At 42.2% G+C, this 27,116-nt stretch overlaps 1 protein-coding gene across 1 annotated transcript in view; it reads right to left on the minus strand.

Moving 5' to 3' along the window:
* Nucleotides 1-11,562: 11,562 nt before the first annotated feature.
* LOC138818989 (beta/gamma crystallin domain-containing protein 1-like) overlaps nucleotides 11,563-27,116 on the minus strand; it is a 72,379-nt gene continuing 56,825 nt past the window's right edge. Inside the window, exons 2-3 of the mRNA XM_070010140.1 lie at nucleotides 14,622-14,754; nucleotides 11,563-11,712 (exon numbers count right to left, since the gene is read on the minus strand). Coding sequence (XP_069866241.1) covers nucleotides 11,563-11,712; nucleotides 14,622-14,754 — 283 coding nt within the window. The remainder of the gene's footprint in view (nucleotides 11,713-14,621; nucleotides 14,755-27,116) is intronic.

The raw sequence follows: 27,116 nt of genomic DNA on the forward strand, positions 1-27,116 counted from the left end.
GATATTGGTTTGTTTTTATTTTTATTGTTGGGTTTTTTGTTTGTTTTTGTGCTGGTATTGGGCTTAAACTCAGAGCCTGAGATCTCCCACAGTGTTTTTGCTCAAGGCAAAAACTATCACTTGAACCACTCACTCCTCTACTTCAGGCTTTTCTTGGTTAATTCAAGATAAGAGTCTCATCTAATCTTCTCAGGCTGGCTTCAAACCACAATCTTCAGATATTAGCCACCAGAGAAGTTAGGACTACAGGTATGAGCCACTAGCACCTAGATGTTTGATTCTTATATATTATCACTTGGCAAAATATCTGAAAATTTTCAGGACTTTGAATGAATATATTAGTTCTTGTGAAATATCACCCAATCTCGTAAACTCTTGGACATTAACTCTTGACAGAAGTATTCTGATACTCTTTTTAGTAACGGTGAGCCAAGGTTGGGAGAGAACAGGAGGGCACAGGTTTGGATGGCCCTATCACTAACAGGGAGATAGTTTAAATTTGGAGTTAAAACTTCAATGCCAGAAACAGTCCCTACTCTCCCTGGTTAAGTTGGGCAACCTTCATTTTCAGATTCTTATAAAACACAACCAAAGGGGAGGAGAATTCTTCATTATGTAGGGCTCTTCCTTGGATCATCTTGATGAGCAATAGGTTAACCAAGCGGTTCCTAAGGCCTTCTTACAAAGGCCAGCAGGACCTGGGGTGAAATGCCTGCTGTGTATTGAGCTGATCTGGGTCACTTGGGAATCACTCACTTCGGTTGCTTTGTCACACTCATGAAGTTTTCGTTTCTTTCATGCATGTGTTTCTAACGCATTTATAAGATTATTTCTTTGTTGCTTTGTATGTCCCTCCCCCACAGTGTAACCCCCACTTTCACTATATTTGATGTCAGTATAACAGGTGGAGGAGATGGGGACAAACAAGTCGTTTAAAGATTCAGGTGGACCTGTTGCAACAATGAGAAGTACAAAATGTCATGTTAAAACCAGCTTTACAATGTCGGTGTGGGGGGGGAGGGGGGTATAATTGGGTGGGGGGAGGGGGGTAAAATTGGGTGGGGGGAGGGGGGAGGCGGGGAAGGGAAGTGAAGGGCAAACAAAGGAGGAGGCTGCAATGCTTGGTAAGAAATGTATGCATTATCCTGCCCATGTAATTGTAGCCCCCCTGTACAGTATGTTCTCAAATAAAATAAAATACAATTAAAAAAAAAAAAGAAAAAGATATCTCACAATGGCAAGTTGTCACAAATCTATTCCCCCCACCCCAAAGTTTAGTTTTCCCTCATGTTCTTCTTGACTTTTTTTTTCCTCCACATTGCTGGCTGAAAATGCCCCCTGGTAATTGATAATTAATAATTCTCAAAAGACACGAATCTATGCAGAGTACATTTTTGGTTTCTCTATAGATGGTGTTTGACTAAAGCTTACCAATGAGAGGATCATCAAGCACAATGACAGAGGGCAATTCAGGGAAGCTGGATGGTGGCTCAGTGGTAGAGCGCTTGCCTTGCATGCATGAGGCCCTGTGTTTGATTCCTCAGCACTACATAAGCAAAAAGAAAAAAAGCCCGAAGTGGTGCTGTGGCTCAAGTGGTAGAGTGCTAGCCTTGAGCTGAAGAGCTGAGGGACAGCGCCCAGGTCCAGAGTTCAAGCCCCACGACCAACCAAAAAAGAAAAAAAAAGCTCTACCAAGTAAAATTGACCATGAAATCAACAGGCAGAAGAATAAACAGAATAATTAAAAATACTAAACCCCTGGAGTATAAGAAACAGCCAGAAGGATCCATTTGGCTGATATGGTCAAAAAATTGCCAAAATCAAATGTTTTCTTCCATCTTCAACTAGTACTTCAGCATGTATTTTTACAAGTATGTTTATGTTTACGCTTACCTACATGCAAACATATGTGCATTTTTAACATCAATTACCTATTTCATTAAATTATGGGTTGGATTCTAATCAGTACCTTGAGAAGAAAAAAAATAAAAAATAAAAAAGCCTAGGTCAGTTTATAGGCATGGTGAAGTAAAGCTCACATATATCCTACAGATTGCTTTCAATAGCTTCAAAGCCATCCTGCATAGAACAAAGCAAATGTATATATGACAGGTAGATTAGAGGGAGATGAATAAGCATCAAAGCTGAGCTCAGGCTGCCGTGAGGGCCTCTTACATTTTAGAGAGTAGCCCAGGACATTTAATTCTAGAGTAACATACTAGTTTTACAAATTGAGGATTGGAGGTATTGAGCAAGCAAAGGTGAAGACCTTGATTCACCTCCCAACCTTAAAACACTCAGTCAAATCTGGATCACAAGAGGCCATTCTGAGCTGTAGATTCAGAATCTGAAAGCATTCCATTTCTCAAAGTATATTTATGGACTTGTTGTTATCTGATTGAAATAAGAATTTGATCCAGGTGTCAGTGGCTCATGCCTTTAATCCTAGCTATTCAGATCCTCAGGATCTAAGGATCACAGTTCAAAGCTAGCTCAGGCAAGAAAGTCCATGAGACTTGTATCTCCAATTAACCCCAGCAAACTGGAAGTGGTGCTGTTGCTCAAAGTGGTAAAGAGCTAGCCTTGAAGTAAAGAGCTCCAGGCTAGTGCCCAGGCCCTGAGTTCAAGCCCTATGACTGACAAAAAAGAAGGCTAAGTCTCAGATTTTAAAAAATCTGTCAGGGGCTGGGAATGAGGCTTAGTGGTAGAGTGGTTACCTAGCATGCATGAAGCCCTGGGTTCAATTCCTCAGTACTACATAAACAGGAAAAGCCAGAAATGGTGCTCAAGTGGTAGAGTGTTATCCTTGAGTACAGAGAGGTTCAGGGACAGTGCTCAGGCCCCAAGTTCAAGCCCAAGACTGACAAAAAAAAAAAAATCTGTCAGGCATTAACTTTATTGGCATGTAGTTTGCTAATTAAATTCTAAATAATTGAAAAAAGTGAGAAAGTAAAAGAGAGAGAGAAAAGAAGGAGAAGGACAGAGATAGAGACCGGGAAGGGAGAAGAGATGAAATGATAACTAAATGAGTATCTTAATAGGTAGTGGTCAGGATACTTTTAGACAGATCAGACTGAAATATTCAGTTAGCCATCCACTGAAGTATTAAGCAGTGATTTTCAGTCATGTACCTCATATTCAAACATTATTATAGAGAAATTGGAAGACAAAAAAAAAAGAAGAAAGAACTCAAAGAATTTCCTTAAACACTTACCTCAACATCTCTGTCATAGCATCTATGTCTGGAATTGTCATATCTATTCCGGCTGTCAAGGCCCCTATTCCGAGAGTCCACACTCCTGCTTCGATTGTTGGCACACCCATTACACCTGCCACAGCCACAACCACAGCAGGTTCGACCCCCCATGGTATTGGACTGGACTGGCCTTCCCACGTTCTCCAAGAGAGAATGGTACTGTAGAATCAAAGTAATGTTCTCCACTACATAAACAGGTAGCTTTCCACTGGTCCCAAATGTAGTCAGGCTTCAGTCAAAGAATAGCCCTTGTTCTTGGCAAAAGAAGAGATTCCCCAAAGAGGGTTCTGTGGCCAAAACCAATATTCTATGACAATTAGGAAAGACTCTTCACCGATTCAAAAGAAGACAGACCCTAACTTGGTCATCTCTCCAGCCAGAATGATGGAATGATCCTCTCCTAATGGCCTCAGGAAAACAAAATGAGCTTCACTGGCCAGTGACTCCTCTTTATTACAGGGGTGATGTCACCAGAACTCTAATTTTCTCCTGTATGGCATTTGCTGATAGGAATTCAGCTTCAATGTAAGGATGTAAGGAGAACAATAACAGTAATTACCACTTATGCTGAGCTTTGTTATTTGCCCTGTGATTCCTAGGAATGAGATGGACATGCTGGCCATCTAGTCACCACTGAGCATAAAGAGATGCTCTCCACTCCAGCTGGACATGAGGGGCCCCAAAGGATGTAATTTCCATATCTTCAGACCCTGATGCTGTAAGTGGAAGGGAGTTATGAATATTTTCAGTGTCATATGCAAGAAGTTTGTGTGAACAAGGAGAATGACACTGAGGTGAGCAAGAGGAAAGAATATTTCACTTCCTTTACTGACAGATCCTTTTACCTCTACTGAGTAAAAAGGTATTTCAAAAGCCATACTTCTGCTCCACATCTCCTATGCCATCCCCTAGAGTAAGGACACCGTAGCATTTAATTTTTTTTTTAACCACTTAATGGCTTCTGCCATATGTAACTCCTTCACATCCCAAACCATACAATGGGTGCAGATTCGAACTGGATTACAGAGCATTAAGGAAAAAGGAGGAGGAGGAGGATGAAATGAGGACAAAGAAATTTAAAATGTCCCATATAAAAACAAAATTTTATCAGTTCTAAATATCAAGCAACTTCACAGCAACTTATCACAGCAACTTCAGAGAACCAAACCAATGCAAAAGGAATCATAGAGAACCAAACCAATGCAAAAGGAATCATGTTTCCCGAGAGAATTCACCACAAAATACAGAATGGCCAAGAGCATTAAAGAAAAACAAATCATTTTGCCAGTCTTGGTGCCTGAACTCAGGGCCTGGGCACTGTCCGTGAGCTTGTTTTTGTTCATGGCTAGTGCTTTACCACTTGAGCCACAGCACCACTTCTGTCTTTTCAGTTTATGTGGTACTAGGCAAGCACTCTTCCCAGCCACCTTCCCAGCCCCTGGGGTTAGTTTTTTGAGCTCCTGTATATATTGGATATCAGGCTTTTGTTGGTTGTATTGCTGATACTTTCAGTCTGTTGGCTTTCTAGTTTAGTAACTATGTCCTTGGCTATGCAGAAGCTTTTCATTATTTCCGGTCCTGGGGCTTGAACTCAGAGCCTGGGCACTGCCCCTGAGCTGCTTTTGCTCAAGGCTGCAACTCTACCATTTGAGCAACAGCACCACTTCCACTTTTTGTGTTTATGTGGTACTGAGGAATTGAACCCAGGGCTTCATGCATGCTAGGCAAGCACTCTACCACTAAGTCACATTCCCAGCCCAAGAAAAAAATCTTGACTTCATTCTTTTTATTCACTTTATTTATTTAAAAGGCTTTTTTGACAGTACTATGTTTGAACTCAGGGCATTGCTCTTGCTCTACCATTTAAGTCATTTTTTAACCATCAGCCTCATTCTCTCTCTTTCTGTCTCTAGTTTTCTCTCTGTCTGTGTCTGCCTCTTAATCTCAGTCTGTGTGTGTGTGTGTGTGTGTGTGTGTGTGTGTGTGTGTGTGTGTGTATATGTCTGTCTCTCACTAGTACTAGATCTTGAATTCAAGGCTGGTGCTCTACCACTTGAGCCACAGCTTCACTTCCAGCTTTTTGCTGGTTAATTGGAAACAAAAGTCTCTTAAATTTGTCTTCCCAGGCTGACTGAACCTCATATCTCAGTTTCCTGAGTAGCTAGGATTACAAGCATGAGCTACCAGTGCCCAGATCCAATGTTAATTGAAGAATCACATGTTGAAATAATGTGATACCAATAGACCAGCAAAATGAAAAGGACTGATCATACAATCTTCATAAGTGGTAAGAAGAATGGGAATATTCATGCACTTTGAGGAGTACAAGTTGGTAGAAAACTTCTTAATGAGTACTTATTCATGTTCATAAACATTCATACATCTAAAATTATATATTTTTATTTTAATTATTTTTTTGTCAGTCATGGAGCTTGAATTCAGGGCCTGTCCTTGAGCTCTTTCATTCAAGGCTAGCTCTCTACCGCTTTGAGACACAGAGCCACTTCTAGTTTTCTGGTGGCTAACTGACAATAAGAGTCTCATGGACTTTCCTGCCTGGACTGGCTTTGAACTGCAATCCTCAGACCTAAGCCTCCTGAGTAGCTAGGGTTATAGGTATGGACCATCACTGCCCAGCTTATGTATTCTTTTAATTTAACAACTCCACTTCTAGTGAATTTAGCCCACAGAAATAACAAAGAGAAAGTGTAGCACCAACATTGTTTATACAAGGTTAAAAGGTAGCAACAATTTAAATGTCCATAAGTAAAGACTGAAAAACTATAATATTTCTATTATTCTGTATAGATGGGATGTGTAGCAACTCAAAAAGGCATATAAAGATAATGACTTGAAAGATAATCACAAATATGCTTAGTATAAAAACCAAGTTAGAGAATTGTATGTAGTATGGGATCTTTTTTGTTTAATACCAACAATAGCAACAACAAAACCATCTCTATTGTTCCAACTCTATAAGAATACATAAGAAAAAGCACTAAAGGACACACACACCAAACCAGTCATCTCTCAAGGTACAAAACGTTTTTGGGGGGCTGGGAAGGTGGCTCACTGGTAGAGAACTTGCCTTGCATGCATGAGGCCCTGGGTTCGATTCCTCAACACCACATAAGCAGAAAAAAAGCTGGAAATGGTGCTGTGGCTCAAGCGGTAGAGCGCTAGCCTTGAACTGAAGAGCTGAGGGGCGGCGCCCAGGCCCAGAGTTCAGGCCCCATGACCGACAAAAAAAGAAAAAGAAAAACTTTTTTGGTGCCAATTCTGGGGCTTGAACTCAGGGCCTGAGCACTGTTCCTTAGCTTTGTCACTCAAAGCTGGCACTCTACCACTTGAGCCACAGTTCTATTTCAGGCTTTGGACTTTGCTGCCTAGGCTCGCTCTGAACTGTAATCTTCAGATCTCAGTCTCCTGAGAAGCTAGGATTACAGGCATGAGCCACTGATACCTGCTGTAAAATAAAGGCTTTTATGTTTACACTTTTTGCAAGAAGCAAGTAAATACGTTTGCTAGAAAAATAACAAAGAAAACATCTCCCAACAGACAAGGCCTTCTAGTTTGGAAATGGACAGGAAATACACAGGAAATGGACTAGCTGACGCACATTCATGTTTATTTACACATATGTAAATAAGCAGCACCCACAATCACTACCTCAAAGGAAGACACTGGAGTAGTTGAGAAGGAAAGAAAAACAAATCATTCATTGAGCTCAAGCAAGAAGGCTGTGTCTGTTGAAAGATGTTTTCCTTGTCAAGAGCATGATCATGAACCAGAGTATATTTTTTCCTTAACTTTTATAAACCATGTTTTATGGATAATCAAATAAATACATTTCAACATTTTTAAAAACATCAGTGTTAACTTTCAAGTTGGCAGAAGAAACTCGACCAACTCTTATTATCTGATATCTTTCATTAAAATTAAAAACATGCAAAAGAAAAAAAGAGTTTCTGTGGGCTGCTGATCATTACTTCCAAGTTTTCTTTTTTTTTGGGGGGGGGTCCAGTCATGGGGCCTGAACTCTGGGCCTGGGCGCTGTCCCTCAGCTCTTCAGCTCAAGGCTAGCGCTCTACCACTTGAGCCACAGCGCCACTTCCAGCTTTTTTCTTTTTGCTTATGTGGTGCTGAGGAATCAAACCCAGGGCCTCATGCATGCAAGGCAAGCACTCTACCACTGAGCCACCTTCCTAGCCCCTTTCCAAGTTTTCTTAATGCCCATTTTTGTTTGTTTGTTTTAGTTAGTCCTGGGGCTTGACCTCAGGGCTGGGGCACTGTACCTGAGCATCTTTTGCTCAAGGCTATCACTCTACCACTTCAGCTACAGCACCACTTCTAGCTTTTCCTGTGTATGTGGTACTGAGGAATTGAACCCAGGGCTTCATGCATGCTAGGCAAGCACTCTACTACTAAGCCACCTTCCTACCCAATTCCTGTCTTCTTTCTTTCTTCTTTTCTTCCTTCCTTCCTTTCTTTCTTTCTCTCTCCTTCCTTCTCTTTCTTTCTTTTGTTGGTCGTGGTCTTGAACTCTGGGCCTGGGCGCTGTCCCTCAGCTCTTCAGCTCAAGGCTAGCCCTCTAACACTTGAGCCACAGTGCCACTTCCACCACTCTGAATGGTTTATTGGAGATAAGAGTCTCACAGACTTTCCTCCCCAGGCTGTCTTTGAACTGCGATCCTCAGATCTCAGCCTCCTGAGTAGCTAGGATTACAGGCATGAGCCACTGGCACCAGGCTAATTCCTGTCTTTTAATAAAAATAAGAGTCTATAAACTCTCTCTTTCTCTCTCTCTCCTCTCTCTCTCTCTCTCTCTCTCTCTCTCTCTCTCTCTCTCTCTCTCTCTCTCTCTCTCTCTCTCTCTCTCACTCTCTCCACCTGAACAATGTATTCCACCTTTCAGATAGGTAGTGACAGAACACAGGGTCTCCTGCCATGCAGACACCCAGGCATGCTGGCATCCTAATCCAAGGAGAGAGATGAAAAAGAGAGCAATTAGATCTGCATATGTGGACAGAACAGATCTCAGGGTGAGATGGGGTGAAATGATGTCACGATCTCACTGATGATAAGAGCACAGGTGTGGGACAAAGTAGGTCCATGGGCTCAGGTGCTTATGATCTATCTAAAGGCACAGATAAAGCTGGGAATGTATCTGGATGATACTGTATTTACTGTCTAACATGCATAAGGCTCTGGGTTTAAATGCACTGCATTCAGTTGGTCTATCAATTGACCAATCAATGCATAGATCACTTACGGTGAAGTCCTGACAGGAAAGTGGACTGTAGTATTGGGGTGTCTAGATGGATGATACTCGTAAGTGCTTTAAGGCACTGAGGGAAGATTGAACCTTGGTTAGGAAAATGCCACAGTCTTAGCTCTGAGGTACAGTGGGGAGGCCCCACTTCTTTCAGGATGATTTTAGATGGTCTGGAGACTAACACGAGTGACAAGATACAGTGTGCAACCCAGTGACCACTGTTCCTGCACTGTGTTCCGGGACAGCGCAGCAGAGAGGAGACACCACAGCATGCCTCCAGGAAAGCACAGGCATGGGGGAGGTAATGAGTCTGAGACCTTTAAGAATATTCTCAACTTGGTCTGGCATAAGAAGTCAGGTTGGGGCTTTGGACATTCACAGAGAAACCAGTGCAGCAGGGAGGACCAGCTATGAAGAGAGAGAAAAGGGAGGAATAATAGGAATGGGAAGGGAGGTGGACAGAGGGATAATGGGCTGGGGTGGGGCTTTGTGGTCGAGTATGTTGTACTTGTTGATTGAGCTGTTGTATTTCCTGACTAAATTAGACCAGGCTGGGCACTGAAAACCACATTCCTTGCCAAGCCAAAGGTGAAGTGGGCAATGTGGAAGCTGTTAGAGTGACTGTGGCTTATCTGTTGTGGATGACCTTGGAGCATACTAATCTCAGGAGAGAGAGAGTAAAGATTGCAGATGTCTCCTGAATCATGGGGCAGGGATGCAGCACCAAGAACCCAGCTCTGTACAAAGGACTTCCAGAAAAGAGTGCCAGGATTTGGAAGGCTCTCTCTTCTTCATTGATTGCTTTTATTTCAAGGAGAAGAAAGATCATCTGTCTTAAAAAAAAAAAAAAAAGTACACACATGCACACACATGCACTTGTACTAAATAGGAGGGGGGATCTTACCTAGGTCCATGGCAGGGAAAAGATCTGTTAGCACTGATGAGGCTGAGGGGGAGGGGGTGGGCACTACAAGTTCAAGGTCAGTTGGTTTCCACTTACCCTCTCTTCACAGTAAAGTCTAGTTTGTTTTGTTCTTATGTATTTTCTGGTTCTTATGGATTTTGTGTTCCTTTTCTCTGTTAAGTTGGAAGCATAAATCATAATATGTATATTATGATTATATATATATATATATATATATATGGAATAGTTGGGTGTGGCTTATTTCTGTAAGCTTAGCTATGATCTGAGGATTGAGGTTCAAAGCCAGCTTGGGCAGAAAAGTCCCTGTGAGGCTCTTTCATCCAATTAACCACTTAAAATCCAGAAGTAGCACTGTGGCTCAAAGTGGTAGAGCGCTAGCCTTGAGCAAAAGAGCTCAGGGTCAATAACCAGGCCCTGAATTCAAGCCCCTCTACCTACCCCCTCGACTCCCCCTCCCCCCAAAAAAGAAAGGAAAGCCTGAGCTGGGTGCCAGTGGCTCACGCCTGTAATCCTAGCTACTCAGAAGGCTGAGATCTGAGGATCACGGTTCAAAGGCAGGAAAGTCCATGAGACTCTTACCTCCAATTAACCACCAGAAAACTAGAAGTGGCGCTGTGGCTCAAGTGGTAGGGCTCTTGCCTTGAGCTGAAGAGCTCAGGGACAGGGCCCAGGGATTTGGAAGGCTCAAGCCTTACAACCAACACAAAACAATAAATAAATAAAAATAACAGCCTGATGTACTGTGATTTAAGATGTTTTCCTAATGTATAGAAGGTCCCTGTAGAATATAAAGGTGCATTGTTTATTAGTTTTTAACACCTATTAATTATTAAAGAATTTTTGAAGTTTAAAATGCCAAAAAAAAAAAAAAAGGCTGGTGCTAGTGGCTCACATCTATAATTAATGCTACACAGGAGGCTAAGATCTGAGGATCAAAGTTCAAAGCCAATCCAGGCAGAAAAGTCTGTAAGACTCCATCTCCAATTAACCAGCAAAATGCTAGGTTAGGGTGGGGATGTCCCCACTGATAGAGCACTAGTAGAGCAAGCACACTTAGAAAGAACATGAGGCCCTGAGCTCAAACTCAGGTACTGGCACAAAATTAATTAATTATCTAAAATTCCTCCAAAAGAGGAGAAATGGCTCAAATGATTAAAGCAAAAGTAGTTTTTCCCTGAATTCCATTATGTAAATTGCTATTTATTCCATTATCTGAAAGTGGTCCAAAAAGATTGAAAATATAAAAATATAACAATTTTACTGTAGCCACATACAATTTTCTAGATCAAAGTAAATAGTTAGAATTGAAGGGAGATTAAGAGATTTTTTTTTTAATACCGGGAATCACTGAAATTCTCACTAAGAGAATTATCCTCTTTGAAAATGCTGTGTTGCAAGTAATTCATTGCTCAGTCTTCTTTAAAGAAATGCTTTAATTAGTCGAGGTATTTCTTTATGCCCAAGAAATACTTCCTTAGAATAAAACAAAGACATTTTAACTCCAAAATAAGTTAAGCAGTAAACTTCACATAATAAATAGAAGTACATATGTGAAAACATACACAACAAAGTATCTACAATGTTAACTCTCTAATATGCAAAGAAAGAACCACACTTGCCACATATAACACATGATATTTATGCTTTCACCTAATGAAACAACCTCCTTATGCATTTCTCTAATAGGAAATAATGCTCTGGAAGAAATCAAATACCTAAAAAACAACATATTTTCTTTTTTAAAAATTAATAAAGAAAACTGGGTGCTGGTGGCTTAACACCTGCAATCCTAGCTACTCAGGGAGCTGAGATCTGAGGATGCAGTTCAATGCCAGCCTTGGCAGGAAACTCCATGAGACTCTCATCTCCAATTAATCAGCAAAAAGCCAGAAGTGGAGTTGTGGCTCAAGTGGTAGAGTGTTAACCTTGAGAAAAAAGAGCTCAAGGAGAGCGTCTAGTCCCTGGGAATCCCAGGATCAGCAATACACACAAAATTACTAAAGAGTTATATAATATATTTAATAAATAATTATACAATTTTCAGTAAGCCTTCCCACCTCAGACTTAAATTCTTGAAACTTTCTGATTTATAGTTACAGCTTTCCTCTAGTTACACATATGTAATTGAGAGGTGATGCTATCTTTGTAATTACGAATCTGTATTTCCGTGTACACAAGCAAGTGAATGAAATGTCTCCTTTTAATGGAAGGATTCAACATATCATTGTCAGCTTTAAGGATTGTTGTTATACCATGCTAAAATAAGCAATAAGTAAATAAACACAGTAATTTTCAATGTATAGAACAAATATAAAGAGAGTGAATTGTGATTGTCTAGGGAAATACAAAATTGTTTTAGCTTTAGTGAAAATAAAAATTCACAGTAATGTTTTATTAAATAGATATAACTTAGATGGCTAGCTCCATGCAATGGGAAAGGATGAGGGTGTCTGGGGGGAAGGGCCTGAGAAAATGGAATTAGAAGGAGAATTTGAGGGGTAGGGAAGGTTCCCTGGCACTCATCTTGAGTATGAACTCCACAAAATTTTTCTCCTCCACTTTCTCTCTCTGTGTGTGTGTGTGTGTGTGTGTGTGTGTGTGTGTGTGTGTGTGTGTGTGTGTGTGTGTGTGTGTGTGTGTGTGTGTGTGTGTGTGTGTGTGTGTGTGTGTGTGTGTGTGTGTGTGTGTGTGTGTGTGTGTGTGTGTGTGTGTGTGTTGCTGAAGATTTAACCAAGAACTTTAAACATGTTGGACAAGTTCACTACCACTAAGCCACATCCCCAGCCCTTTATCTGCACAGAATTTAAGTGTAGCCAACATTCGTTTCCCAGTAATATAGGTGAGGGGGTGTCTGGGCAGGGGCAGGATCTGGTACCTGTGAGCTGCCAATCTACTTGGCCTCTCAGTCATAATGTTAAAAGGCATGAAGTTAAACCTGTCAGAGGGGATAAAAAAAGTCTGTGGCTTAACTAGGCACTTGTGGTGCATGCCTGTAATCCTAGTTACTCGGGAGGTTGAAGACTGTGGTTCAAAGCCAGCATGAGCAGAAAAGTCCATGAGACTCTTTTCTCCATCCTCAGGAAATAATTTTCTTTATTTGGTCAGTCATGGGGCTTGAACTCAGGTCCGGGGCACTTTCTCTGAGCTTTTCTGCTCAAGGCTTGAGCCACAGCTCCACTTCCAGTTTTCTGGTGGAAATAAGAATCTCATAGATTTTTTTCCTGCCCAGGCTGGCTTTGAATTGTGATCCTCAGATCTCTGCCTCCCGAGTAGCTAGGATTACAGGTATGAGCCATTGCCGCCCAGCAGAGAACAAATGTATTTACTGGTGCTGGCACTGGGGCTTGAACTCAGGTCCTGGATGCTGTCCTTTAACTTTATTCACTTAAGGCTAGTATTATATCACTTGAGCCACAGCTTCACTTCTGGACTTGGGGTGGTTAGTTAGATATAAGAGTCTCAGGAACTTTCTGTCTGGGCTGGCTTTGAACCATGATGCTCATCTTCTTCTTCTTCTTTTTTTTTTTTGTTGGTCGTGGCACCTGAACTCTGGGCCTTGGTGCTGTTTCTGAGCTCTTCAGATCAAGGCTAGCACTCTACCACTTGATCCACAGTGCCACTTCCTGCTTTTTCTGCTTATGTGGTGCTGAGGAATTGAACCCAGGGCTTCATGTATGCAAGGCAAGCACTCTACCACTAAGCCACCTTCCCAGCCCTGATCCTCAGCTTCTTAAATAGTCAGGATTTCAGGTGTGAACTATGGGGTGCCCAGCTAGGAAATTTACTTTTTTGTTCCAGTCTGGAATGCAGCCACAAATTATTTTCTAGACCTCAACAAACACCATGGCAAGTTTAATTGTATTAGACTTCCAGAATTACTTTATTTCAAATGATAAAGGGCAGCCGATGCTAGGGTTCAGGTCTGTAATCATAGCTACTTGGGAGGTAGAGATCAAGAGGGTCAAAGTTTATCTTTGCAAGACCCCATCTCAGCGGAAAAGGCTGGGCAGAGTGTTGCCAGTCCTTTATCCCAGCTATGGCACAAGTATAGATAATTAGAAGGATTAATGTCTAAGGCTAGTCCAGGCCTAAGTGAGACCCTCCCCCAAGTTAATTCTTATAAAGAGAGAAGAGCAAAGTGAGAAATCAAATCTGGATCTTAGCCTCTTGAATATGAGCCTGGCTCATCTTGACCATTTTTAACTATGGAGCTCCATAGTTTGAGGTTCTGGCTAGCCTTGAACCTTGATCCTCAAAGTTCTCAGTCTTCTGAGTAGCTAGGATTACAGATGCAAGCCTAAACTCCCAGATATAAGGATATTCATATTGTTGCACAAGAAACAGCCAGAAAACTCTTTCCATCTTGTACTCTTTGGAGGTGGGGGAGGTTTCAAGACAGCCTAACTATGTAGCCAAGGCTAGTTTTGAACTTAGACTCCTGACTGGGAGGATATCTACCACATCTTTTACTACGAAAGCTCACTCAGGTCATGAGTTATGGGAAGAGGAAAGGAAAGGAAAAAAGGAAAGCTGTATTATATGGCTTTCAAGGCCTGCATGCTAAATTAGCATCACTCCCAATGTGACTAAAGTCGCTCTTCTTCTTCCCTGTCCTGCAAAGAGTGAGTCCATGAATGACACCTTTGCCAGGGTGAGTGGGTGCAGTGAGCGCGCACTTCCTTCTCCCATCTTGATATTAAATCACAGCATTCTGAGTACATTTGTTCACCCTCCCTATCTGTGCTCTCTCTTAGCCGCCCCCACCCCCCAAAAAAGACCCCCCCAAAAAAAACTCACAACATTCAGTACAAACATCTGGGTAACAGAAAGCAAAGAGTGATAAAATGATAGCAACTCTTGAGAGCCTTACTGTAGCAAAAGTGCTTTGATGGGAAAGAACCCTTGGCTGTCATTTGGGTGTGGTGTTAACCTGGCACACCTTCAAGGTCAAGCACAGCCTGGATAAAGAGGTGGCTGTGAGGGGGAGGAGGAGGAGGCTGCAGACAGCAGACGCAAAGATTCCACTCATTTATCCAGACACTTCTTGCCCTGCACACCCGTACACTTTGCACACAGCAGAGTCTGGTGACATAGGCTGCCTCCTAGGGCTGGGTTCTTTGAAGTGTCTATTCCTGGGAGCCAGTGGTAGACAAAAGCAGCCTTACCTTCTTCGTCAGGGTGGAGTCTGCAGGCGTAGGAGCAGACACCTCTCCTGTGGAGTGACACACCTGGGGCTCCCCACAGTGCAGTGGAAATTCCTGGGGTTCTCCCTGGCTTCCATCCAGTACATCCAGAGCTCTACAGAATGGGAACAGTAGTGTCAATAAGCTATCAACAACTCAGGCAATTCAAAAAACCCAAAGGCATTGTTCTCCATTCATTTTTCTCTGACTTTTCTTTCTTTTGGGGGATCGGACTCAGAGTATCGTGCTCACTAGGTTGATAGTTTACTTGAGCCGCACCTCCATCCTTTTTTTGCTTTGGTTATTTTTGAGATAGGCTCTCACTTTCTTTTTTTTTTTCCGCCTCCTCTGGCCTAAACCAATGAATGTCTTCTAAAGCAGCTGGGAGGACAGGTGTGAGCTACAATGCCCAGTTGTTTTTTCTGTTGAGAAAAAAAAAAGAAAGAAAAGAAAAAAGGGGTCTAGTGAACATTTTGAGGGGATCTGGAACCACAATCCTCTCAATTTCAGTCTGTGATGTAGCTGGCATGACAGGCATATATCACCATACCTAGCTATTGGTTGAGATAGGGTCCTGTGAACTTTTTGCCTAGCCGGCCTCAAACTGTGATCCTCCCAATCTCTACCTCCTGAGTAGCTAGGATTACAGGTGTGAGCCACCAGCAAGAGGCTTCCTTTCCTTCCTTTTAATTTATGCTAAACAGTGGCTCCTGTTTGTAATCCTAGCTACTTAGGAAGTGAAGAGCTGAAGGATCACAGTTCAAGTGCAGCTGAGGCAAAAAGTGGTAGAAAGATTTCGATGTTGAGCCAGCCCGAGTCATGTTGTGAGATGCTGCCCCAGATAGGATGGGGAGTAATGTCACTCCAACTTACTCAAGAGGTTGAGATATAAGGATCTCAGTGTGAAGCCAGCCAGCTCAGGCAGAAAAGTTCTTATGACTTTTATTTCCAACTAACCAGCATAAAAACAGAACTGGAGGTGTGGCTTAAGTGGTAGAACATAAATTGTGAGTGGAAAAAAATGGAGTGGAAGCTAGAAGCTTTGAGATTAAACCCCAATATTGGAAAGAAAGAAAAAAGGGAAGTTAAAATAAACAAAGACAGGAAGAGAAGAGAGGAAGAGAGAAGGAAGGAAGGAAAGAAGGAAGGAAGGAAGGAAAGAAGGAAGGAAGGAAGGAAGGAAGGAAGGAAGGAAGGAAGGAAGGAATGAGAAAAATGCTAGAACAAGTCAATTTTTTTTGTTTGTTGTTTTGTTTTTACAGTGCGGAGGAGGATCAATGCCAGGTCCTCAAATGCTAGGCAAATGCCCTACTACAGAGCTATACCCCAGCCCTAAGATCCTAAGATCAAGATTTGCAAGAAGCCTGTCAATGAAGCAGAAAGAGAACTAAAACTTTAAGGCTCCACTGCTTCACAGAAGCAATGGATATTCTTGTGAAGTTTCTACCACGTGCCAAGGATGAGAAGGAAAACAATACAAAGCATTAATTCTTTAAAAGTCAAGGAGTGTGTGCATCAATGAGATAATGTCACCAAGGAAAGTGTGTAAGAGATGAGCATAATCTGGGGACTACTACCTTGCATATTTGTTTTTTTTTTATTCTTTGAATTATGTAAAATGTGAACATATATTAGCAATAAGTATTTCTTTTTGTTTTTCTACAATTTTTATATTATAAAAGCAATACTGCCAGGCACTGGTGGCTCATGCCTATAATTCTACCTACCCAGGAGTCTGAGATCTGAAGATCAGGGTTCAAGCCAGACCGGACTTCCAGCCTGGACAGGAAAGTCTGTGAGACTCTTTATTTCCAATGAACCACCCAAAAACCTGAAGCAGAGGCGGTTTAAGTGGTAGAACACTAGCCTTAAGAAAAAAAACTCAGGCCCTGAGTTTTTCCCTATTTTTCTTTTCTTAAATTAAGGGAGCCACACAGCCATTCTCAGAGAAATTCAAACTTTGTGAGGTTTGAAGCTTATATAAAATGCATTCATGAAGAACAAAAAAAAAATCTTACTTTTTCAAAAGTGTACAGTGCTTAATCCCTTTAAAGACCTTGGATATGGATATATATATATATATATATAATGCAGTATATAGCAAATTAAATGCATTTCTTTACCCCATATTCTTGCTTCAGAAACATGAGGACATGAAGGACATGAGAAGTAATTTAATGAAACTTAATCAGCTTTAGCTGTAAGACATAAATTGATGATGTACTGCCATCTATTGTCCACTTGAAGAATTACCAGTTCGTACTGCCTACCTTCAAATTAATGATTTCCAAGTTGCCAGAGATACTTGCCCGTGTGTGTATAGAATAACTTCCTAGAGGGGGCTTCAAACTCCAGACAATAGGACCACTGTTATGAACTAAGACATTTGTTACAAAGCTATTATATAACTTTCCTGGCTACAAGAGAAAGATGGTGTGTGTGTGTGTGTGTGTGTGTGTGTGTGTGTGTGTGTGTGTGTGTGTGTGTGTGTGTGTGTGTGTGTGTGTGTGTGTGTGTGTGTGTGTGTGTGTGTGTGTGTGTGTGTGTGTGTGTCAGAGATTTAACTCAGGGCCTGGGCACTATGCTTTAGCTTTTACTCTAACACTTAAGTTACACCTCCACTTTAGGACTTTTTTTTGCCAGTCCTGGGGCTTGAACTCAGGGCCTGGACTCTGTCCCTGAGCCTATTTGTGCTCAAGTTTAGCACTCTACCACTTGAGCCACAGTGCCACTTCTGACTTTCTCTGCTTAGTATATTGGAGATGAGCCTGAGTTGACTTTGTACTGATCCTCAGATCTCAGCCTCCTGAGTAGCTAGGATTACAGGTGTTGAGACACTGGTGCCTGGCTCACGTTAGGCTTTTTTTAGGTGGTTCATTGGAGATAAGAGTCTTTACTGTCTGGCCTGGCTTTAAATCAGCACCTTCAGACCTTAGCCTCCTGAATAGCTAGGATTAGGCATGAGCTTCTGGTGTCTGGAAAGTCACCTGTTAATCCAGTAACAACCTGTGACAATCACCTGTATAGTGTTTCTTTACTGTCACAGTTAAATGGTAGAGAAACACTGTTTACCCAACAACCTCAATCCTGCTGACATTAGACGCTGTATTAGATTATGGACACACCATCAGATAGTCCCAGTCCTAAAAAGAGCCCTTGAAAATACCTGATGCCGTTGTTTCAGGCACGTTTGAAACGACATTGTTCCTGAGAAAACAGGTGACTGATAGGACACGGAGTCCCCTGGTTGCCCATGTGTCTGGAATGCAGCTAGTCTCCCAAAAGGTATCTAATGACATCAGGATAGAAGCCAGATGATGGTGGCTCACGCCTGTAATCCCAGTTACTCAGGAGGCTGAGATCTGAGGATCACTGTTCAAAGCCAGCCCAAGCAAGAAAGTCTATGAGATTCTTGTCTCCATTAACCACCAAAAGCGAGAAATGGAGCTGTCGTTCAAGTGATAGAGCACTAGCCTGGAGCAGAAAAGGCTGAGGGACAGTGCCTAGGACTTGAGTTCAAGTCCCAGTACCAGCACAAAAACCAAATCAAAAAATCAAACAAAAAATATCAAAATAAAAACCAATAGAAGGATAGAGCCATGTACATCTGACCCCTTAAAAATGTATAATTGGGGGCTGGGAAGGTGGCTCAGTGGTAGAGCGCTTGCCTTGCATGCTCGAGGCCCTGGGTTCGATTCCTCAGCACCACATAAGCAAAAAGAAAAAAGCCGGAAGTGGCGCTGTGGCTCATAGTGGTAGAGTGCTAGCCTTGAGCTGAAGAGCTGAGGGACAGCGCCCAGGCCCAGAGTTCAGGCCCCACGACCGGACCCCCTAAAAAAAAATGTATAATTGAAAGTCAGTTTCCCTTGGAGAAGCGAGGGGTTTAAATATGCAGAATTAGTATTTCCTCCAGCAGCAATGCTGTCTTCATATTTATGTTTTTCTCAGCTAACCAAAGGATGAAACACAGCAAGGTACATGCAAGGTAATGGCCAAATAACAGTTTGGCCATTAGCTGTATGATTTGGGTTAACAAACATCTTGAAGCTTCATTTTCCTAATCTAGGATATTAATATTATGATAAGGATGATTAAATTAGGTAATACTCATAATAGGTTTGGTCTAGTACTGGCACCTAGTAGGTTCTCAATTAATAGCAGCATTTATGAATGTCAGTTGGTGTTTCCTGAGTAATAACTTAGAAGGTGTTTCTTTGAGTTCTCATATATATCAGGCTGAGATATGAAATAATGTAGAAGAGAATATCTGAGCCAGAAGATGCTTTAGAGACAACCTCTTATCAAAACCATCCTATTTTGCATTTGAGTTCACTGAGGTCCAGAGACGTTGTTCAAGGTTGTGGAGTTCTTTTCTAAGAGGAATACAGAGACTGCTCAGCTCCAAGCTCAAATTCTCAGTGCTTGAGTTTTGTGACTTCAAATCCCTAGTTTTCTGGGTAAACAAAACTGATTTTCCATGCTTATTTAAGTTTTAAATTTTCCAAACACCCTCAAAGCTTTAGCTATGTAAACAATTCTATACTATTAGTGCAAGCCCTTAGTACCATCCAACAGTAATCAAATGTCCAAACTCTGCCATCCAGTGGCTACACAAGAATATCAACCTAGACATCCCGCTAAGTGGTTTTGAAATAGTAAGCTTCCACTCCCAGATTGCTGGCCTTTTCCTGGGCACAGTGATGATTCTATGGTGACTTACAGGGTGAGAACCAGTTCCCAATGCTCTGTGTGAACAGAAATGTCCGTCTCCCTCAGCTGTGCTGGTACAATGCAGAACATCCCTTCTCCAGCTGAGGCCAGGCCCTGGCTCTCATAGTGCCATCTGATCAAATCTACCTTTGGGAGGCTACAGAGTTGGTGAAAACTGCCAAGCTATCTCAGGGCCAATATGATATAATTGTTGATCATTTGGGATCACTGTATCTGTTAACCAACTATGAAAGTCTCCCAGAGCCAGGCTGAGCTCAATAAGGTTTGGCTTTCTTAGCATGAGTTGCAGAGGAAGGAACAGTCCCGTTCTAGATAGGAGCAAAGAGAAGTCGAGGCCAAGGACCACAGATTCTGGAATCACTGCCTAACGTCCTAGAAGAACTGAAGAACTGAGGACTATGCTTTGAGGAAAGGCTCAAGTTTAAAGTGTTGTGTTTTGCTGGGCATGGTAGCACATACCTGTAACCCAAGTTACTTGAGAGCAGGAGGCAGGAGTTTTACAAGCTTGGGTAACCTAGCGAAATCGACTCTTTACCAAACAAACCCATAAGGATGGCGATGTAATGATGTGATAAGTGGGCTGGCCTGGCATGCATGAGACACCAGTACCACACCAAAGAAACCCAAGGAGGAGGAGGAAGAAGAGCAGGAGGAGAAGAGAGGAAGGAGGAGGGAAGGAAAGCTGGGAGGGAGGGAGGAAAGGAGGGAGGAAGGAGAGAGGGAGGGAAGGAGGGAGGGAAAGAGAGAGGAAAGGAAGGAAGGAAGAAAGGAAGCAGGAACGAAGGAAAGAAGGAAGGAAGGAAGGAAGAAAGGAAGGAAGGAAGGAAGGAAGGAAGGAAGGAAGGAAGGAAGGAAGGAAGGCAGGCAAGACTTGATAACATGGTTAATTATAGAACTTTATTTTCTGTGAAGTATTTGTTTTTCAGGCCTTATTATAGTTAGCTTTATTGCTTTTTTTTTTTTTTTTTTTAGTTTTCCCATCTTTACCTGTTTGGATTGTTAAGAGGATATAATTTACTATGAATCTGGTACAGGATGGGGTGGCAGTTTAAAATCCATGAAACACATTCCTACCTCATGGGTCCAGCATTGATCTCCCTTGGTCTATCCCAAGAACCATTGTCCTAATTCCTGATATCATGTCTTCAGCTTAGTAAGTCTCCAATCTCTCCTGCAGTCTCCACCCCATGTTAACTTTAGGACCGATCTGTCTGGTAGACTCCCTGTTCAAAAGCTACTGGACAGTTAAGCACTGTCTAAAGAATGTAATTGTAGGGCTGGGAAGGTGGCTCAGTGGTAGAGAGCTTGCCTTTCATGCATGAGGCCCTGGATTCAATTCCTCAGTATCACATAAGCAGAAAAAGCCAGAAGTGGCGCTGTGGCTCAAGTGGTAGAGTGCTAGCCTTGAGCTGAAGAGCTGAGGGACAGCGCCCAGGCCCAGAATTCAAGCCCCACGACCAACCAAAAAAAAAAAAAAAAAAAGAATGTAGTTGTAACTTCACAGTCTAGGTTTCATGTGTCTCCATCCTTGGCACCAGTCACCTGCCCTACCTCTCTCTCTCTCTCTCTCTCTTGCTTGCTCTCTCTTGCTCATTCTTGCTCTCTCTCACACACACACACACATACACACACCATATTCCAAATAATCTTGTCAAATGATTTGAGCTTCATGACAACAATTGGCAACTCTTACACTCTCATCTCTAAGAATGAACTCCTTAATAGATTTTTGCATTTGTTTCTGCGAGGGTTAAAACAACATGTCACCTCAGAAAATGCTCAAGGAGGGGTTCCTGGGTGAGCAAATACAAAGCCTCTCCTGCAAAGATGGGCTGAGCCAAGATTTCAGGAGCTGCCTGCAGAGCCTGTTTCTGTTTATGACTTTGAAATACTGTCAATAGAAAGCTTTGCTTCAAAAGCACCTCCTCCTGGCTCTAGCAGTTACATACCAAGTTTCTCGGGTCTGGTATACTTTTCAGATGTCTGCAGTGATGTCACAAGCTTTGAAGTTGACTGTACAGCACCTTTAATATGCATCATCTGCCGTCTTGTTTACCTTTGCCGCACCTAACTCAGCTGTCCAAGACGACTCGCGAGAATGACGATGAATAAGAGCCTCTGAAACTCTGGGGCCTCCAACAAGCTTGACATTGCATGCAGCTGCTTCCATCCTTACAGACACTTAAGAACTATCTTCCTCAGTTCTGAGGTTTGACAATGAGCCCATGAAGCCAATGTGACTACTTCGGCACATGTCTAGAAGCCATCTGTAACTATCCCTTGCATCAAAAAATTTTAGCATTGCCGGGCGCTGGTGGCTCACGCCTGTAATCCTAGCTACTCAGGAGGCTGAGATCTGAGGATCGCGGTTCAAAGCCAGCCCGGGCAGGAGAGACCGTGAGACTCCTATCTCCAATAAACCACCAGAAAACTGGAAGTGGCGCTGTAGCTCAAGTGGTAGAGCGCTCGCCTTGAGCTGAAGAGCTGAGGGACAGCGCCCAGGCCCAGAGTTCAAGCCCCACGACCGACAAAAAAAAAAAATAAAAAAAATAAAAAAAAAATTAGCATTTAGCCAGGTGCCAGTAGTTCACACCTGTAATACTAGCTATTCGGAAGGTTGGAATCTGAAGATGGAGGTTTAAAGCCAGACCAGGCAAGGAAGTCTTTGGATCTCTTATGTCCAAGTAACCAGCAAAAAGAAGTGGACCTGTGGCTCACTGGTAGAGAGCAAGCTTTGAGCAAAAAAAAAAAGCTAATGAACAGCACCCAGGCCTGAGTTCAAGGCCCAAGACTGGTACCAACAAAAAGAAAGAAAAAAGAAGGGGAGTAGGGTTTAGCTCAGCGGAAGAACGCCTGCCTGGTAAGCGCAAGGCCCTGAGGTGGGACCTCAGCTCTGGAAAAAAAGAAGAAGAAAGAAGGAAAAAGAAGAAAGGGGAAAAGCATAATTTATTGCTATTTTTCTCACAAATCAGATATTCACATACTCAACTTTTGCATGGCCATAGCTCAGAGGTGTAAAAGCCCCAGTCAGGCCTGGTGCTGGTGATCTGAGCATCACTGGCTGAGATCTGAGGATCACAATTCAGCCAGGAAAGCCAATTAATCACCTGAAAATTGGAAGTGGAACTATGCCCTACAGTGATAAAGTGCTAGACTTGTGCTAGAAACCTACAAATGACCACTGAATCTCTAGACACTAGAGCAACATTCCCATACATCAAAGGGCACATATAGCAATTTTTGCGATTATCTGAAAATAAACAAATTATTTTAAAATATGAGAGTAGATCTCTTAACCTATCTTTAAATTTTCAAGGTCATTTTTTACATCAATTAGTTGAACAAAGGTATTTTATTTTAACAAGTCCATTTACATATACAATGCTCCTTGATCACAATCACCCTTCTAACTTTCTCCCACCTGCCAAGGTAACTCCTATAGAAGTTAGGTCTTCTTTTGTTGTTTTTGGTTTGGTTTGGTTTGGTTTTTCTTTCTTTGGGAATAATGGGGTTTGAGCTATGACCATGAGCTTACTATGCTGACATATCTCCACTTGAGCCACACCCCCAGCCCTGCTTTTTGCTGGTTACTTTGGAGATGGAAGCTATCAAACTCTTCTGCTGGGCTGGCCTTGGATCCTGATTCTCCAAATCTATATCTCTAGAGTAGTTAGGATTCCCTCACCACCTAGCTTTGGAGATTAGCTGCTTACATTAATTTTCTTAATATTTTAACATGTTCAACTTACTCAGTTTCTAAATACTGCGAGTATCCAACAATTAGTATGTAACAACAATTACTATGATCAGTAATTAGTACATAATTGCTTTGATCACATCTTTGGCTTCTCCTATGCATCTGCACCAGGTGAGTAAACTCTATGAGGGCCCTGAAGTACATAAGGGCTCCTAATATGTGTTTGTCCACTAACTAGAGTTGTCATCATATTCCTAATGAACAAGCCCAATTGGTATCCTGAACTAGCACTAATGCTACATAAGACAACTCTGAGAACCTTTTCTAATTAAATACCACTTCTAATTAAATACTATTGTCACCAGGCCTACACCAGGGATACAGATTTGTTGTCTAAAGATTTGACAGAAAGAAAAGCTATAAAGCTGAATAAACAATAGATTACTTTTGTTACCTCGGCTCTCACAGCAGAAATCATCTTTGTGCATTATTTATTTTATTTGCATATGTTATTAGGGCTTTGATTGTGCCATTTCCAATATATGCACATACTCCATCAAAGTCCCCCTCTCACTTAGCCTGAGTCTCCGCCCCCTTCTTAAAACACCTGTAAGTAGTTACATTGTTCTATTTTCATACACAGGTGTGATATATTTCAAGCTCCCACCCTCTGCCGCCCAGTCTTCTGGTCTCCACTCCCAAACAGAGCTTGTTTTAATTCTTGTTATTCATCTGTAAGGACTAGATTCCACATATGAGAGAGAACATGGACTGTTTCTTTCCTCAATCTGGCTTATTTCCCTTAACATGATGATCCCAGATTGCCAGTGACCCAGCTCTTTACTCTCTGCTTACAGAGACACTAGTGTACTCCTAACATCACCTCTAAATCTGATCCTCCAATATTATTCTTATCTCCCCATTCTCTCTGCACAAACTCAACACTGATATGTGGTCCAAGAGACTGGCTTATCCTCCCTTACATACAATTGGCTTCACCATTACACGTCTTTGCTTGAGTTTCCTATTCATGTCTTTGACAGAAAATGACTTAACCCAGAAACACTCATCTACCCCCTTGACAGCCACATCCTGAAAAATTCCAGAACTGCCCTTGCTACAGATCAAGCCATCTACTCCACACACATACACCTAGTGGCTATACAAGAGATAACCTGTGATCTGAGGTCATACTGTTTGGTGACAAGATGCTGTTAAAATTCTCCTTTCCTGAAACTCAAGGTAAGATTCCATCTCTCCACAAAGAGCCCTTCCCCTGTTCCCAACTTGCCCACCTTCCACATCTCTGATCTCTGCCCAACTTTTCTGCCTAATAAAAGGGACATGAGTTGTAAGGGGATCTTGCAATTTCTTCTCCAGGCAGGGCTGAAAAAGACTGGGCTGTCCTTCTTAGGTTGAGGCCAATAAACCTTCTGGCCTATGAGTTTGTCTTTCTGATCCCTTCTTTATTCCTACTCCTGGGACTTGAAATATTTCCTCAGTCTTCCCTTCTCCCTTTGCAATTTTAGCCTATCAAATTCCAGCACGTGTAATGTGAAAATCCACTTCCTACAAGATTACCTTAATATCAGGAATTGATGTTTCCCTACTCTTTAGTTGTCTAGTTTGTGCTTGAAAAAAAGAAATCCCAATATAACTCAAGAGTTTATGATCCAAAACTGTTTGTTTGTTTGTTTGTTTTTGTTTTTCTTTTTTTGGGTCCGGTCGTAGGGCCTGAACTCTGGGCCTGGGCGCTGTCCCTCAGCTCTTCAGCTCAAGGCTAGCACTCTACCACTTGAAACTGTTTTTGTAGGTGATATGGGAACTTGCTGTGGTTCAGCCTGGTATTCTTTGATTTGTTTTCATATTAGGTTTCTGTGAACTTTGGAGGAGCCAAAAGTCATGTCATTTTCTATCCCAGAACCTGTTGACAGTGGATATAAAAATCAATGCTTTTCTTTATTTGTTGTTTGGTTGGAGATGATATAAAACAAGTTTTTTCTTGTGCCACTGGCTGACTGAGAATCTAGGTTTCCAGCGCCCGGAGAGAGTTGAGTCACTAAACCACAAAGCGTTCTGTTCCAAGGCACTACTGATTTTGTTTGGATTTTATATGGCAGGGTGGGGGCGGGGGTATCTCAGTGAGTAGGCGGAGGACTGGTTATTCCTTTGAGTCAGCCCTCTCGGTACACACACAGTTCCATTTCTGCACTTAAGGTGAAAGTAGGTGTACCGATAATGTAGAGTGTGAGAATCAGGCATAACCTAACAAGAAGAACAACATGTCCGCACTCTGTGCTGCAAAATACCTTCAGATTGGTTTGTAACAAAAAAGTGCTTAATTGGGGGGGAGGATGGGAAGGGGAAAAAAAGGAGGAGGCTATAATGCTTGATAAGAAATGTACTCATTATCTTGCCCATGTAATTGTAACACCTCTGTACAGTATTTTCATAATAATAAATAAATAAATAAATAAAAAGGATTAAAAAATGCTTAAATACTCCTGATAATTTAAAAAATTGCTTTTATAAATGAGATTAATAGTAGAACATCTGAAAATGCTTCTAAAGTGATCAGTCCATAAAATCAAAGAGAGATTAAAAGTGTTTTGAGTTGGGTGCCATAATCCTAGGGGCTCAGGAGGCTGAGATCTGAGGATTATGGTTCAAAGCCAGCCCAGGTAGGAAAGTCTAAGAGACTCTTATCTCCAATAAACAGCTCAGAAAACCTGAAGCGGCGCTGTGGCTCAAGTGGTAAAGTTCTTGCCTTGAGCTGAAGAGCTGAGGGATAGCACCCAGGTCTTGAGTTCAAGCCCCATGATTGAGCAAAAAAAAAAAAAAAAAAAAAAGTGTTTTGAAATGAACAGGTACCTGGCTGAAATGCCTATAATTCTAGTACTCATGGAGGCTGAGATCTGAGGATCATGGTTCAAAGCTGGAAGTAGGGGTGTGTCTCAAGTGGTAGAATACTAGCCTTGAGCAAAAAAAGCTCAGGGACAGGGCCCAGAACAAGCAAAAATAAATAAATAAATAAATAAAAGGAACAGCACCCAGGCCTTATTCACCCCCCCACACACACATACACATTCTAGCAATCTGCACAAAGTCTGTCAGATGAAGCTTGTCATTGAAATGGGCTGTAAGTAGATCTAGCAAGGGTAGCAATGCAAATACCCTAGGCCTCCAGCAAATAACCTCAATGGTTATTTAGTTATTAAGTAGATCTCAATTAATCCCTGTTATTGCTATGATGACCCTAGCCAAAACCTATAGTAATTGAAACAATCCTAGGCACAGGAAATAGCCCAGGGCCCACCCCCAGAATACTGAAGTCCACCAGGACATGCCAATTGAACCAAAGAACATGGAACACCAGCCACATAGAGCAGACCACCTTGGGCTCCCACCAGCATTCAGGCTCCCTGGCCTTAGGAGTCAACAGTGTCGCCAGGCCTTACATTCATGCAACATTTTTTTTTTTGGGGGGGGGTCCGATCGTGGGGCCTGAACTCTGGGCCTGTGCGCTGTCCCTCAGCTCTTCAGCTCAAGGCTAGCACTCTACCACTTGAGCCACAGCACCACTTCCGGCTTTTTTCTTTTTGCTTATATGGTGCTGAGGAATCGAACCCAGGGCCTCAGGCTTGCAAGGCAAGTGCTCTACCACTGAGCCACCTTCCCAGCCCCTCATGCAACATTTTATAATGTGAAAAGTAGTGTCATTCTGTCCGCTGTTTCTTTGTTCTCAAAGCAAGCCTAACTTGTAGTTATACAGTCATATTAATTTTGTTTTGTTTTGCAAAAATAATGGAGGAATAATATTAGCACAAGAATAGGAAAACAGAGCTGGGCATTGGTGGCTCACACTTGTAATCTGAGCTATTCAGGAAGCTGAGATCTGAGGATCATGGTTCAAGGCCAGCTTGAGAATCTTATCTCCAATTAACTGGCAGAAAACAGGAAGGGGCACTGTGGCTCAAAGTGGTAGAGCTTTAGCCTTGAGCAAAAGTGCTTAGGGACAGCACCCAGGCCCTGAGGTCAAGCCCTATGAC

Source organism: Dipodomys merriami, unplaced genomic scaffold (genome assembly GCF_024711535.1).
Source record: "Dipodomys merriami isolate MVZ:Mamm:240054 unplaced genomic scaffold, mDipMer1.0.p SCAF_8, whole genome shotgun sequence".
NCBI lineage: Eukaryota > Metazoa > Chordata > Mammalia > Rodentia > Heteromyidae > Dipodomys > Dipodomys merriami.